Genomic DNA, 16135 nt, shown 5'->3' on the forward strand with positions numbered 1-16135 from the left:
GGTGAAGCTGAATCTGTGTGGCATAAAGGGATGAGTTTCAGCGTCACCCTCTTCACTACTTCACTAAGCAATTCAGCTCTGGCCCCAGATTTGCAAACCCTACTCAGCAATGCATTTTTCTTGCAGGTAACAGTGTCCTCCCTCCATAGAAGGCAGTTTGGACCATCTGTTTTAATTTAAATGTACCCCTTGGAAAGGCTTTACTGCCATTCCAATGAGCTTCTCAATATGTACTTGCCAATCACATTTAGTAACTCTAAAGCAATTTGGTAAATACAGTTTTCTGTATCTGAAGGTGGCCACATGTGAATGTCACAACATGTGTATTGAGAAGCAAGAGAGCTGAGAGTAACTGACCCCTGTTCACCTGGAAAATGATTCACCAAAGCCCTAAGCAGGAGGCAGAACTCTGGGCAAAGATAATCCCCATATCAGAGTTAATCAACAGATGATGCAAATGAGGCACCCATTTATAGCATTTATTTAAATTTTCATTTAAATTGCTGGTTAAATGGAATTCATTTAAAATCCTGTAGTCAACACTTGAGCAAATTGGTTTTAAAACTATATATTAATTGTAGCACATTGCAATTTAATACATACTTCTAAGATAATTGCTTATTGCTTTAGGAGTACAAAAATGCATCCAAATAGTTTAGTGTGGTTCATAAGACACAAAGCAATATTTCTTGCTTGCCTTTTTTTGGAAAAAAGTAGAATATGGTAATTATTAACATGGCATCTGGAATCAGGCTGCCTGGCTTTGAATTCTGGCTCCACCACTTACTAGCTATGACTTGGACAATTCTCTTTCTCTAACTTCAGTTTTCTTATCTATAAAATAGAGTTAATAAAGATATCTTCATCATAAGGCTGTTATGGGGATTAAATGAAATAACCTATATAAAGTGTATAGCCCAATACCTGGTCCATTGTAAGTATCCATTACATGTTAACAATTATTATTTTATAAGTGCAGTTATATTTGTTTCATTTATGCCACACTACAACTAGAAAAGCTACTAGAGAAGATAGAATTACTCAGGTGGCTTGTGTCAGTGGCCTGCATTATATTTCTTTTTGGTAGCACTGCCCTGGACTCTTTTTGCTATGACTACACTATACACACTGACCTCAAGCATCCAGAATTATACATGGGAAGAATGTCAGAGAAAAAACAGCATATTTATTGTCTGACAGTAACTGGTTGACCTCCAAGTTTTGGAAAACAGTGTAAATAGATGAGAGACTCTGAAGGTCAAGAGAGTACACTTAGTAAGGTGTGTCTAGTTGGTTTTAATTTTCATCAGTTGGAAATGGCTAAAGAATCCAAGCTACTCAGAGTATTCATTATGGCTCTCTAGTTTCACGGAGTGCAGAATGACTCTTGCTCACCAAAAGGAGGAGTTTATTGAGAGTATCTTAGAAAGCTTACAGAATTAGAGAAAGATAAATAATTAGGTCTTAAATAAGACAGGAACCAAGGTGACTCTGGAGATCTGGAAAACTTAGAACTTGGAGATACCCACAAAAGGGTATTTAACTGACAGTATTACCAAGACCATATCCTAGGGGAAGGGTGGTTCTAGTTGAGATGCTAGTTAGGCCAAAAATGCCCTCAAGTAAACAAGCAAACTAAAAACAGGCCTTCTCTTTACTCAGCCCTGAATCTCAGAAAACACAGAAGTTACTATTAAAGCAATGAGTGAAACCTGGTGTTTTATTAATGTATATAGACAAGAAAAGGATGAAGAATAAGAAAGGACAAACAGCCAAGATGTCAGAGGAGGAAAATGCCAACAGAAACTGTGACTATGGGGGTGACAGTGGTCAATGAAGAGAAGAAGGAAGATACAGCTCCCGAGGAAAATACTGCTCTGTGGTGCAGTAGCTACCGCTGAGCCACATTAAGGATATGATCGAGTAAAGTGCTCCAACCTGGGACTGAAGGACAGGGATAACATTTACTGAATGGGTACGCTAAGTCAAATTTTTTCATGGAGCCCAATTGCATACATTTTTTCAAGCTGAATTTGTACCCATTATAGAAGTTCAAAAGATTTAGAAATGGGTTGGTGGGTGGAGGTGGTTTGGAGAGCTGCCTTATTAATATGACAATCTAAGATATACAATTGCAGCACATCATGCCCCTTACCAAGTAACGTTTACTCAAGCAACAGGAGTAAATGTCTCTGAAAAATCTACTCTCCTGAAAAGATTAGGTTATCTAATTCCTGGCCTTGTGCCCAATGAAAGAAAAATGTTACTGAAATTAAAATAAGTAGAGTTCATGATGTACTATGTATTTATTGGCTATTGGTAGGACACTGCCAGCTATTTTTCTGGCTGTTTCAGAGACTCCCTTCTGAGGAGCACGTTCTCTCAGAAGCTGGATGGTGTTTATGAATCTGGCTCTTTGGTTCGTGGGGGTGCCTTGGTGTTTCAGTAGAATCAGAATTATCTGACTGGTATCTGAGATTCTAACACAACATAATCTCATAACGTAAAACTCTGGGTGATGGGAACATGTTCCCTCCCAGAAATATTACATGTTCATCTGTGCTTTGCAAGAAAGGTGCTGATGCACAAAGTGATTTTCTCCCATCTTATTCTGTCACTTTTTATCTAATGATCATTTTTAGAACATAGACTTACTAGAGGAGAGAAAACCTGTTTATCCATTGACAGTTGTAGAACTCTTTGCAAAGATATGGGATACCTGGCTCAAATTCAGTAACAGTATTGTAGGAGACAGTATAAAACAAAATGTAAACCTACCATCCTGTCTACTATTTAGTTCATTTCCTCTCTCTCCCTGGCCTGGATTATTGCCATCATTTCTCTCTTCCTTCAATTCTTGGTTTCCCACCTAAACTTTATACCAGTCCCACTTCATCTTTCTAAGGCAGTCTTCTTATCCCATCAACAGCTTTCAGTGGCCTCCTATTGCCCACTCAGTAAGTAACAACTGAACTCCTCAGTTTCTACTGAAGTCCCTGCAAGGTTGGTCTCCTTGCCTCCTTCTCAAAAGCTCCTTCCCTCATTTACAGACCCTGCCCCTTGGACAAACAGAAGTACTTGAGGTTCTTAGGCGCACACACACACACACACTTTTCTGCTTTATTCCATGTTGCTTTTTCTGTCATGAATGTCCATGGCATGAATCTTGTTTCTATGTCATCATGACCAATTCCTATGAATTTGTCAAAACGTTGATCTTCCTATGCCCCAGCCACACATTTGTCTAACTTGCTTTTCCCCAGCATTCCCCAGATCAGTATAGGGGGTTCACTAGTCACCATCTATCTCATTGCTCGGGTCTCAAACCTAAGAATTACTTTAAATTCTTTTGCTTTCTTGACCCCTACACATCCAATCTATCAGCAAGTTCTTTAAGCTTTATCACCTAAATATCTCCCAAGTTGCAGCACTTTGCTCCATCTCCTCTGCTACCATCCAGACCAAAGTTCCCACTATCTACTGCCTGGACTTCTACAGCTGCGACCTAAGCAGTCTCCCTATTTCCACATCTGTCTTTTGACAGTTCATTCTCTACACGGCATCCAGAGTAATCTTCCATAAATGTAAGCCAGTTCATGTTACTCCTCTGTTTAAAACCCTTAAGTGGCTTCCTGTTGATTTTAGAGCAAAATAGGACCTTACCTGATCTGCTCCCGGTCCCTATTTCCAAATCTAATTTCACCCTTCCTTTCCCCTTGCCCTCACACTTGGGCCACACTTATCTCTTTCCGCTTCTTAAAGAAGCCAACTTGTTGATTGCTTGCATTTTCTGTTCCTTCTTCATGGATCATTCTGTTTCCATATCTTTCGTGTCTGGCTCCTTCTCTTTAAAACTCAATTCAGATATCTTCTGTCCAGAAACATTTTTTCCTAATTATATCTACAATAGCTCCTTGTCCTTGTTCTATGAAGTCATTCAGGTATTTCCTTTAGAACATTTATTAGAGCCTACATTATTTTAATAATTTATCTGTTTGTCTTAAGTGCATATATTATCCACCCCAACTAAATGTAAATTTTTCTTGTTCATTGCTCAACCTCGAATGCCTTACACAGAGTTCTATACATAATAGGCACTAAATATAGTATTTGCTGAATGGATGAATGGAGGTCTGTCTCAAATGCCACCTCATCCAGAAGGATTTTCTGTTTCTCACATTCAGAAGCAATACCCTTCTCTGAAGTTTCAGTATGTTTTGTCTGGCTCACATATCATACTTTATGCCCTTTGGATAGGATTTCAAGTATTCATAAACATGTCTAATTTCCCTTATTGGATTTTGGGGTCACCATCTGTGTGTCTATTTGGTCTTGAAGTTTTCTGTAGTGCCTGCCCTAAGGTCTTGCACATAGTAGCAATTCAAAATTTTATGAATATTTCATGAAAGTATGAATAAGAGAAGTATCTGCTCACTGTGGATTTCAGCTAAGGAGAATTTCACTCCAAGATGAGACTAAAGAAATGATTAAAATTCTCTCGTCTTGCTCTTCCTTTTCAAAAAAAATTTAGATACCCATCTCTAGATGACAAAGTTGAAGCATAGTTTTCTGTTTACTCCTTTGAATTCATGTTTGTGGATTGGATGTGGAAATGATCCGGTCCCTAAGCCTTCTTTATGATTCTATCAAATCACAGGGCTAGATCCAGAGACTAAGTTGCCACATTTGTCACCATTACCGAAAGCTTCAGAGCTTCTGTTCTCACTGCTTTGTATTATTATTTCTTAATATTTATTTCCCATAGTCATCTTCTTTGTAGGTTGTTCACAGTTACCCTCTCTCATTGGCATGCCATTTTTAAGACAACTAAAATGGCTTTAAAACCAGTGTGAAATTCAAAAGTGTGGCAAACAATCTATGAGGCTGATGTACCAGGTACATCAAGTAAATTAGGCATCCATTCTTTTGAGCTTGGAAGAAATACCTGACTTAGAAAACTCCAGAACAGAAAATATATCTTCAGTTTTTTAAATCTCAATTTTCCTTTGCCCTAGTTTCCTAAATATTCTCTTTCTAGACTTTTAACAACTTGAGAACAGAGACTGTGTTGTTTACTTCTGTATCCACAGGTACTAGGCTGGGTGCTTGATACGTAGTAGGCTCTTATTAATTTGTTAGTTAATACTACCCCAGCTCTTTTCTCAAACTTTGCTTCTCAGACTCTCTTGGACTGGCCTACTGAATTCTGTAAGTCCTGACCCTCCTGCCTCCCTTGGTCCCCAGTGTCTTTGCACTAACTTTCTGAAGAGCTCCTTGGCCTCCCCAACCAGATGTCTGGATTCACTTTTGATTCATTGTTTCTCATTTATGTCCTTTGAAAGCAAACATTATTTTTCTATTGCTAATTTGCTCTGAACAATTAAAGAGACTTGGATGGGAAACTTGGCTTTTACTGGCAGACTTTCTGACAAAACCCTAAGACTGCTAATTATGACTTCTACCTGAGCCAACAGTGTAACGTGAGTGCCAAAAGGGAGTTCATATAGACTGAGCGTCATTAATAGTTATCATTTATTGAGTTCTTTACACTGTCCCTGTCACTTTGTTTAGTACCTTGCACACATTACCACATTTGACCCTTTCAATGACTCATAGCTGTTTTCCCCATTTGCCAGATAAGAAATATGGATCACACAGAGGTTAAACAACATAGGTAAGATCACAGCAGCAGAGTTAGAATTTGGGCCAGGATTTAAAGCTCAGGCTTTGGAATCTACTGTGGTGTCAATAAAAGCTTTATTAATGAAATCATGGTGACCAGAGGATGGGAAATATGAGTTCACTATGTTGAGAGTTGGTGAGATCACACCTGGAATTTTGTGAGATGCCTCACTTTATAAGATAAAAGCAAATTGGTCCAGACTACGGACCACGGACTATCAGAAACCACTGAAAAAACTGAGCAGTTTTAACTGACCAAATAAAAGCATTGATAAAAAGTCTTCACATATTTGGATTATAGTCCTGTGGAAGAAAAATTCCATGTACTTTACTCATTTACTATAAAAGCCTATAGACATGACAGAAATGCATATTTGGAGTCACTCTCAGGAAAAGTTTTGTGACCATTGTGAAAGTGACAAGGCGGGAGGTCTGGGCACCTGTCAATGAAGTTGTTACTTCAGAAGTGATGAGGTTTTGAAAGTATGATTATTTATTAGTGCATATGTTCAAAGAGAAGGCAGGTCTTCTAATTTCAGAAATCTTCCCTGACCCTTCAACTTCTCCTATAACCACAACCCTTAGTTTCAAATGTCTACATTGTTTACATTCAGAATATTTTATTGGTGTCTTCCATGTGGCACTACTTGACACTTATTATCTTCTATTGCTGTTATTCAGCACTTTGAGGCCCCCAGTTACCCAAGTACAGTAATTCATCTTGCTGTCATTATTAACTCCCTAATGATGCCTTGCTAATGGTAGATACCCATAAAGCAGAATCTCATTGATCCTTCATAGAACTTCAGTAAATATTTAGTACTCAGTAAAAATTTCCCTCAGTTTCACTACTCATTAGTTCTGTGAACTTGGGCAAGGCAATTCAACCCAATTAAACCCTCTCTGTGCCTCAGTTTTCTCATTTGAAAAACTGAGTAACTGCAGTTTCTTACAATTACATTTGTTAAATCTGTAAAACTTTTAGAACAGGGCCTGGCACATAGTAAGTACTTTTTCTCATATATATGTGTATATATATATATATGTGTATATATATGTATATATATGTGTATATATATGTCTATATATGTATATATATATGTAGTACTGTAATTTTTCAGTTCTTCTCAGAGATTGATGCATATTTGTTAAGATAAATACACAATTATTAAAGGATTAGAGAGAGGGGCTAGACAACTGAATATTTGAAGTTTTGGAAGGACTTTAGAGGTCACCCACAATAGCCATTCCCACACCCACTGCATATTAGTGTATTTCAGTATTATTAATATAAATGGGAATACTTATTGAAATTTTAGATCCTAGGCTCCACGTAGAATCGTTTTGGGTAGGAATCCAGGATTCTGAATCTTCATTAATTTTCCCAGGAATTTTTTGGAAGCTAGCAGATCACTTTCCTCAGATGGGCTCCAATTTTTATAGATGAGAATACTGACTCACAGAGAGGTTGTATTATTTCAGGATCAGAGAACTTGGGAGTGATCAAGTGGGACTAGAAGTCAGCTCTCCTCATGTCTGGGCCACAGGTTGTGGAGGGAATTATTGGATTGTATGAAAAGGTTAGATAAGATGACTTCCAAAGTAAATATGCAGTCAGCCAGTCAGTCCTCAGAGAGCTATTGAAAGCCAGCTGCTGAACTCTGTTTCTGGAATGGTCAGTAAAATGAGACATGGCTCTTTTTTTCTGTAGGTTTATAATCTGGCATAAGAAATAAAACCTCTACACAGGTAGCCACAGTGCAAGGTGGAAAGCAACAAGGCAGAAGGTCTAGGAAGCTGCCTACCCAGTGTGGGCTGAACTACTCGGCTACCATCTTGTGTTCTGAACATGGTGGAGGAAGCTCTGCTCTTCTCACAGGGGAACCCCCGACCACTGTGGTCCTCTCTTCCTGCCCTTCCAGAGGTGATAACTCACCAGCCACTTGGTCTAGAGTTTATTACCCTGGTCATTTGATCAATCTGAGAAGATCTCCCTTTCTATTGTCACAGCTTACCATCACATGCAAGTTTCCTTTATGCATTTATGTACCATTATTACTATTATTTTTGAGACACAGTCTCACTCTTTTGCCCAGGCTGAAGTGCAGTGGTATGATCTTGGCTCACTGCAACCTCCTCCTCCCAGGTTCAAGTGATTCTTGTGCCTTAGCCTCCCGAGTAGCTGGGACTACAGGTATGTGCCACTATGCCTGGCTAATTTTTGTATTTTTTGGTAAAGACAGAATTTCATCATGTTTACCAGGCTGGTCTGAAACTCCCGGCCACAAGTGATCTGCCTGCCTCGGCCTCCCAAAGTGCTGAGATTGCAGGTGTGAACCACCGTGCCTGGTGTCATTGATGTATTGAATAAATATTGTTGTTACTTAGTACTGTTAGCTAACTTTTATTTAGTTCCCATTATGTACCAGACACTGTTTTAAGGCATTATCTGTATTAATTCATTTAATTCTATGCCAAAGGAAGAGGCTCTCAAAATCTGAAACAATATTTGAAGCTGAATTGTTTGTTAATCAAGGGAGAACAATATATCTCTCTGAATAAAGCAAAAGTTGAGCCTATACAGAATTTTGGAAGCTATGGAGGGGAGGAAGGGGTAAAAATGCAGAAGCTGGAGTCTTTAGGAATTGACTGGCTTTCAAATTTGGAATTGTGGTTTCTGGAGTGAGCCTGTGGTCCGTGGGCTGACTTTTAGAAGTCAAATGACTACCATAAAGAAAATAAGAGCACAGAAAGAGTGGCTGCAGTAACAAGAATGGAGAGGAGAGGAAAGGGAGGGTCTTGCAGCCACAGTTTCCTTTAATAATGAAGAGAACAGAAACCCAGGTTTGCCTTGCTGACTGTTCCCGGAGTTCTTTCAGCCTGCACTGTCTCTTCTCTAGCCCATTAACTGTGTTCTATGTCTATTGTATCCCCAGCCGAAGGTTTTCCCTGCTTAATCAGGTCCAGTCTCCTTGCTGTGCTATCAGTTCAGAAAGGCATACAGACAACCTGCGATGGCATCTCAGAGGAGGAAGACATTATCACTGGTTGGTTGAAGTAACCAGGAAGAACTTCGTTCATTTAATAGTCAAAAAATGTTCATCAAACTCCTATAAACTGCCAGGCACTTTCTGGGTGCTATGGAAAAAACAGTGAAACCAACAGACACAAATTCATGCTCTCACAGAGCTTAACCTTTATTGGAGAGACAGATGTTTAAAAAAATTATATATATATATAAATTTACGTGGGTATTATATGTCCCATGGTAGTCACTGCTCTGGAATCAAAGCAGAGAAAGTAGTGCAGAGAGGTGGTTGCAGCTTCATATAAGGTGGTCAAGGAAGGCCTCCCTGAGAAACTGATGTTTAAGGAAAGAATCAGAATGGTGAAAAGACCACAGATGATAGAGCTGTGTGAGCTTGGAGGACAGTAACAAGATGAGGTTTGAGGTCCATGAGATGATAGGGAAATGGGCATTTGAGGTTATTAGAAGGATGTTAGCTTTTAGTTTGATGAGGAGTCATTGAATGCTTTAAGCAGAGGAGTCATCATGTGATCAGATTTATCTTTTCAAGGGAACGTAGGAGGTACTGTGTCGAGAATAGTCCACAGAGAATGAGGGGAAAGGGTGGAGAAAGGTGGTTAGTTGGGAGGCTACTGCAGTAACCCTAGCATATGAAGGTGGTTTGAACTAAGGTAGTAAAAGTAGGGGTGATGAAAAGCAGTCATATCCTAGGTATAATCTTCATGGAAGATTCCTCAAATTGAAAGACTTCATTAAGAGCCACTATAAACTCTAGCGGTTAGAATGAAAATTCTGAATATCCTTCCTCAGGAGACCACAGAGCTTGACCTATTCTAGAATCTCCAGAGGGCCTTTTCTGACCTGGGCAAATGCTGGGGGAGAAAGAGGCACATTATCACATCTGGCTATAAAAATAAAATGTGTCTATCAAAGACAAGACATAATCTAGACCCAATTCTGTAGATTTTTATAGTATTTTCTCCTAGATAATTGTGTGAATTATGTGGATTTTTTTAATTCATTGGTGTGAAGACAGTGATAATTTAAATTTCACTGCTATTCTGGTTACGAGTGGGTGTTGACATTTTTTATTTTATCGTGTGTGTGTGTGACACACACACACACACACACACACACACACGGAACGGGGTGAGAGAAAGAGAAAGAGAAACATACTGAGCAGGCTATAGAGCTGCTGTTATTCCCTGGGTAATAAAAGCTTGAAATCCTACTAATGAGGTTAAAAAAAAAAAAAACCTTAACTTTTTCTGTGTGCTTAATAATAGCACTGCCTACTCACATAACCAGAGTTCCTGGAATAATTGCTCTCTTTCTTACTCTATTTTTAGGGCCTAAAAAATTTGGGAGGAGAGGAAAGTACCTTCAGGTGCAGAGCATTTCCATCTAAAAGCTCAATTCTAGGGCTTCAACATTTGGCCCTAAACCATGTTAAATGTTTCCTTTCATGTGAAAGTGAAGGCTGGAACTAACATTCATCATTGGAGCTCTGAATGGCTTCTCTTTCAGTGAGAGGACAAAAGATTGATCCTTTGCTGCAGATTCCATCTTTCCCCAACTGGGGGATCTTCCTGTAACGTTTTTATCTGGTGCTTTCATAGACACCATTTGTGTTTGCCAATAACAGAATTAAAGTGTTTGTGAAGCCATAGAATTTTATCAGAACATTTAACTTTGAGGAGAAGGTGGAATCTAAGGCATGATAAATGTTAATATTGTTAGAGCCCTCACTAAGAGTAGAAGTGTTTGAAATACATATATTTAGAAGGATTTTTTGTAGACCATTGGAATATTTAAGATGGATTTAAAATAGAAGACACTGTGTGAGGTACAGTGCTGAAAAGTACTTTAAAAGTTGTTTCTGTAAATTTCAACAATTAAATGAACATATACATTATAAGGTGGAGAAACATACTGATTAGAAAAAGAGAATGTGATTGAATCAAAGCTTGTGCTAGAAATTGGTTGAATATCTGGATTGAGTTGCCAGAATTATTTTTGTGGAGGGCTATTTTGGGTAGGTAGTAACCTTTCTTCTCAGATATAGATTTTCATGTTGACTTTTAACATTTAGTCAATGATTGGCATATACAGTCTTGAACATGTTCCGTCTCATCCTTTTGCCTGTGCTTAAACTGCAAGGTTGAAAAGTTTAAAGGCATTTAATACAGGCTTAACAAACCATTGTGCTGCTTTCTTTCCTCTATCACTCTCTATGTAGAAAATGGCTGAAAAATTAGGGGCTCTCAAGGACAAAGCAGTATCTAATATAGAGGAACATTTAAACATAGAATTAAAACATACAATTAAGATTAGTGACATGTTTATATCGCTGCTGCTTTTTAAGGAATAATTTGTTAAAAGGGAAAATATGGTATCCCTAACAAATTATGAGAGAGAGAGAGAGAGAGAGAGAGAGAGAGAGAGAGTGTGTGTGTGTGTGTGTGTGTGTGTGTGTGTGTGTGTGTGCATGAAACAGACGTGGGCTTATTATGTTTACGAAGATCTTTTGGTACATGTGTTTAAAAGGTGACTGCAAGAATGAGTAAAATGGGTTGCATTTACATTTCTTGGGCTCCTCCACACTCCCTGATGCTAAACAAGATGCTGCAAGAATGGAAAATAAAACTTTCTGTGTAAACTTTGTAATCTAGTTCATAGGGAAATTGGCCAACAGCTACATACACCTAAAGGAAGAGGGGACATACATTTGGAGAAACATATTCATGTGTGCTAGTTCAAGAAGAAAGCAGCTAGCTCTTTGCCTTTGAAGATTTCAATATTCACTTTGTTGAAGGTGACCAGGTGATCCCTCTTAGATACCTCCATAATTCAGATACATCCAATACATGATGGATCTTTATAAAATTCAATTTGTTATTTCAATCTGGAAATGCATTATTTCTTCCTTGAGGAAAACAAATTGTGTAAGGACAGGTGTTATTTTCTTTATCTCTGCCCAAAGCTTCATCCTAGGGCTCAGAAATGCTAAAGGACTCAGTACAAGGAAATGAAGCCAAAAGCTTGCTACCTTAATTATAGGATTTGTCCACTCAATGCACCAGATTCTGAAAGTTAAAACAACTCTTGTATTATATTGTGTTATTTATATTTTAAGGGGATACTGACAGCATAGAGGAGGTGTTAATTCTAGATAAAATCTGAAGGGCTTTTTTCTCATGCTTTTCTCCAAATGCCTAACTCCTGTTCCTACATCTCAAACTCTCCTGTGGTAGAGTGATGGCTGTCTCTGAGGAAAGGATTAGGGAAATCACTTAATCATTCGTGCATGTGTAGAAATGCCAATGAATATTTACTCTCTCCTAGGGGTAGGTGGTTTGTGAACCAACTCTCTAATTATGGAAAACATTTTTTCCAACTTCAAACACCATCTAGCATGGGAATTGTTGTATGTGAATGGTACCTTTCCTCATCAGACCTGAAATTATACTGAATGAGAGGGTCATATACTCCATGACTAACTCAGCCCAGTACAGAGTAACATATATAATAAGGCAGATTGACTTAATCCATAAATTGTGAGCTTTGTAAAATTTTCCTTAACTCTATCATACCATTGTGTGTCATAAGAAATTGTCAGCTCAACACCTCAAATGATGCCTTCATGTATTAAAAGATGTGCCATTTGAAGCTGGGATAGTGATGCATTTTGTCACCTGTGCTTTGTTATGTGATGTAATTAGACTATATCTCAAACACAATTTGTTTGCGTGATTCCAGGAGATACTGATCAACAAGAGATGATTCCAAGTAAGAAGAATGCTGTTCTTGTGGATGGGGTTGTGCTGAATGGTCCTACAACAGATGCAAAAGCTGGAGAAAAATTTGTTGAAGAGGCCTGTAGGCTAATAATGGAAGAGGTGGTTTTGAAAGCTACAGATGTCAATGAGAAGGTAAAAATTAAAACCTGTAAAAAATTGCAGAAATGGGAAAGATAGATGTTCCCCAAATCAGCATGGCTGAATATAAGGGAAATGGGAAGGCCAAATTGTTATTTCTTCTATGCTTTTGTCTCAAAAGGATGTCTAGATATAAAAGTATAGGCTGTCCTTCAGGCAATTCCTGCTGTCCTTGAAGGGTTGACTCCTTACTCTGCCAGTCATTCGTGGGAAGATTGGCTGAGACCCTAGAGTTTAATCACATAAGGACTTGAAGCACAGGGATGAAACTCCCTGCACCCTAGATAATAACGTAGATAAGTAACCTGCTAATCTGACTTATGCAACTCTCTAATGCTCTTTGCTCCCCATTTTCTAGTGCATACTCTTCATGTTGCTCGTGAAAATCAAGCAAAAGAAAAGGATGTGAAAACATTTTAAATTTATCTTAAGGTCCTTCTCAAGAGCTTGTCTAAATTTAGCCTAGAAATCTTAGGTGGTTAAGTCTGACTCCTTTCTGGTAGCAATTATTGGTTGCAGATTTCAAAATCAGGCTCAAATTCAATTCACATTGATATTAGAACCGCTGCTAATGGCATCTACTCTTCAGAGTACTTATTATGTTCTAAGGACTACTCCTTATGCATTTAATCCTTTCAAAAGCGCTAAAAGGCAGATACTATTTATTACCCCCATTTTAGAGCTGGGAAAGAAAGTCAGGCACAAAGAGGTCAAATATCTTGCCCAAGATTATACACAAGTATCAGAGCTGGGACTAAAATCCAGGCAGTCTCACTTCACAATCTGCACTCTTAACTACTCCATATGCCTCTTAAAATCACCGAATTAACCTTTATCACATTGGTTTTCGTGTTGGAGGTGGATTATCAACAAATGGATGTAAGGAAGAGATTTTTATTCCAGTTATATTAGTTAGAAATAAATATCATTTTTAAAAGATTTTGAAAGTGAGGTGATATTGATTCTGAATTTTTGATCACATGCCTTTGGGAAAACTAATAGGAAAATAGATTGATGCATGAATTTGGAAGGCAAAATCCTGATGGTGTTTGGTATTTGCCCAGAGAGCATATTTATAATTACATAATTTCTGGTCTTCTCTGTACTTGTGAAATACTTTGGACCTGCTTTACTTTGGAGTACACTGCTCCTTTGGCAGTTTTTTTTAATTGGCCATTTAGTCATTAAATATTAACTGAGTATTAGCTATGACTAAAGCTTTATATTCAGCCCTAGAGAATATAAAGAAAGACAATATAAAGGTCCAGCTCTGAACAGAATTTATAATCTAATTGGAAGGTTATGTTTTCATTAGAAAAGGCAGCGGGGCTCCCAGTGAGGATGTGATAAATGCTTTGAGACTGGAGCAGATTTTTGGGATTTCACTCAGGAGCGGGTACTTTGAGCTTAGATGCGGAATGTAAAGGGCAAGTGAGACTTTTGGGGGGCAGTGGCAGGGGAAGAGAATGGTTGGCGTTAGGGTACTCATTTCTGGAGGAAGAAAGCAGGAAGGTCAGTAATGGAAAGAGCATTGCAAAAGGACAAGATGTATTTAACACAGCAAGGGGATAATTTTTTGCCTGGAAAAGAGGGCTTACACAGGGAACTAATAAGATGAGAAATGGAAGATCTTAAGATCCTAAGTTGTCAATTAAGGAACCACAAGTCAATTACAATGTAATAGATGTGCAGGCTACCCACGGGAAGTTGGATTGAAAGCTATGCTAGAGTTGGGGGAAGGAGGTGAAGTTTTGATACCACTAACTTAGCCTACCTTGTTTGAGATCCAACAGAGCACCATTAAAAGGCAGCCTGCAGATATATACCCAAGCTTGGTGCAATGATCACTGCTAGTTTCATTAGTAGAAAATTCTTCATCAGCCAGTTTTTAAAACTGAATTATAATTTACATTCAGTAAAATTTACCCCTTTGGAGTGTGGTTCTATGAGTTTCAGAAGTCATAACTATTACTACGATATGATGGAACTGTTCTATATCTTAATTAGAATAGTTATATGATTGTAACTATTCTGTGCACCTCTTTAATCAATTCTCACCTTTCCTCTAGCCCCTGAAACCACCGATTTTCTTTCCCTATGATACTTGCCTTTTCTAGAGTGTCATGTTGATGGAATAGTATTGTAGTAGCCTTTGAGTCTTGCTGTTTACCCTCAACAAAATGCATTTGAGATTCATCCATGTTGTTGAATGCACCAGTAGTCATTCCTTTTGTCTCAGGCATTTCCAATTTACCTCTGCCTGTCATGGTTATAGCATCAGAGTTTAATTTCATACTACTTGCACAACTTGGTATTTCCTCCTGCTTCCCCCAACCTCCCAGTCTTTTCACTCCCTGACTATTTCCCTATCTCTTTCCTCCCCTCCACAGCCAAAATTTTTAGAGATTATCTACATTCCCTCCCTCCTTCTATTTCTTCACCTCCTACATCCTCACTTCAAAGCAATCTGGCCTCCGCCCCCACCTCTCTAAGTCAAGCTGCTCTTGCCAAGAACACCTCCTTGTTGATAAATTCCATGAGCACTTCAGTCTTTATCTAATTCAGCTTCTTAGCAGTATTTGACAGTGGTGAACATCGCCTTCCTAAAGTCTTCTTTCTTCTTGGTTATGGTAGCACTAAACTCTTAGGATTCTCCCTACCTCTCTGGCATGCCCTCCACAATACAGGCAGGCTCCTCTTCCTATGCCCATTTGTAAGTGTTGGTGATGCCCAGAAAGATTCTGCTCCTCTCTTTTCTGCTGTAGGTTCTCTCTGAGTCACATCAACTACTGTTATATTATCATAGTGTATCCCTGGAACTCTGTCCTCAATGTTTTGTAGGAGCCTCAGATCAACTGCTATACAACTTTTGGATATTCTGAAGGTGGCTTGTCCTAAACATGCTTATACCTCATCATCCCTACCACCCCAACCAGATCCTTCTCTTGCTATCCCCATTGCTGCCATCCAATCTTGTGTCCAAGCTGGAAACCTCCGGATGATCCTTGGCTCATTCATCTCACCCTCAAAATCTAACTGATTTCCAAGTTCTAGTGATTCTGCATTTTAAATATCTCTAAAAACTACATACTTAATACAGCATTGACAGTCATCCAGATCATCACCTTCTCTTGCCTGGCTTATTACAGCAACCTCTTATTTCAAATTTTATTTGGAATCTCCACATAACTAAAGCTATTGCCCCAAACACAAATATAATCCTTTCATTCCCCTGTCCTAAACATTTAAATGGCTTCCTTAGAGCAAAGTCCAAACTCTAATATGTCACATAAAGCCCATTATGATCTGAGCCTTGTTTATCTCTGTTCATTCATTTATTCAACACATCTTTATTGAGCACTATTATGTGCAGACTCTGTGTTAGTCACTTGGGATCAGTGAGCAAAAAGACAGATCTGCTTGTATGGAGATTATGTAGGATACAATAAGTAACAGTATATCAGAGGGTGATAAGTGCTTTGTAAAA

At 38.5% G+C, this 16135-nt stretch overlaps 1 protein-coding gene across 1 annotated transcript in view; it reads left to right on the forward strand.

Moving 5' to 3' along the window:
• Window positions 1-16135, forward strand: part of GADL1 (glutamate decarboxylase like 1) — a 169400-nt gene that overhangs the window by 20521 nt on the left and 132744 nt on the right. The window contains exon 2 of the mRNA XM_032159142.2: window positions 12470-12642. Within this exon, the coding sequence (XP_032015033.1) occupies window positions 12470-12642 (173 nt within the window). The remainder of the gene's footprint in view (window positions 1-12469; window positions 12643-16135) is intronic.

The sequence above is a fragment of the Hylobates moloch genome, unplaced genomic scaffold (assembly GCF_009828535.3).
Source record: "Hylobates moloch isolate HMO894 unplaced genomic scaffold, HMol_V3 SCAFFOLD_8, whole genome shotgun sequence".
In the NCBI taxonomy this organism is placed as follows: Eukaryota; Metazoa; Chordata; class Mammalia; order Primates; family Hylobatidae; genus Hylobates; species Hylobates moloch.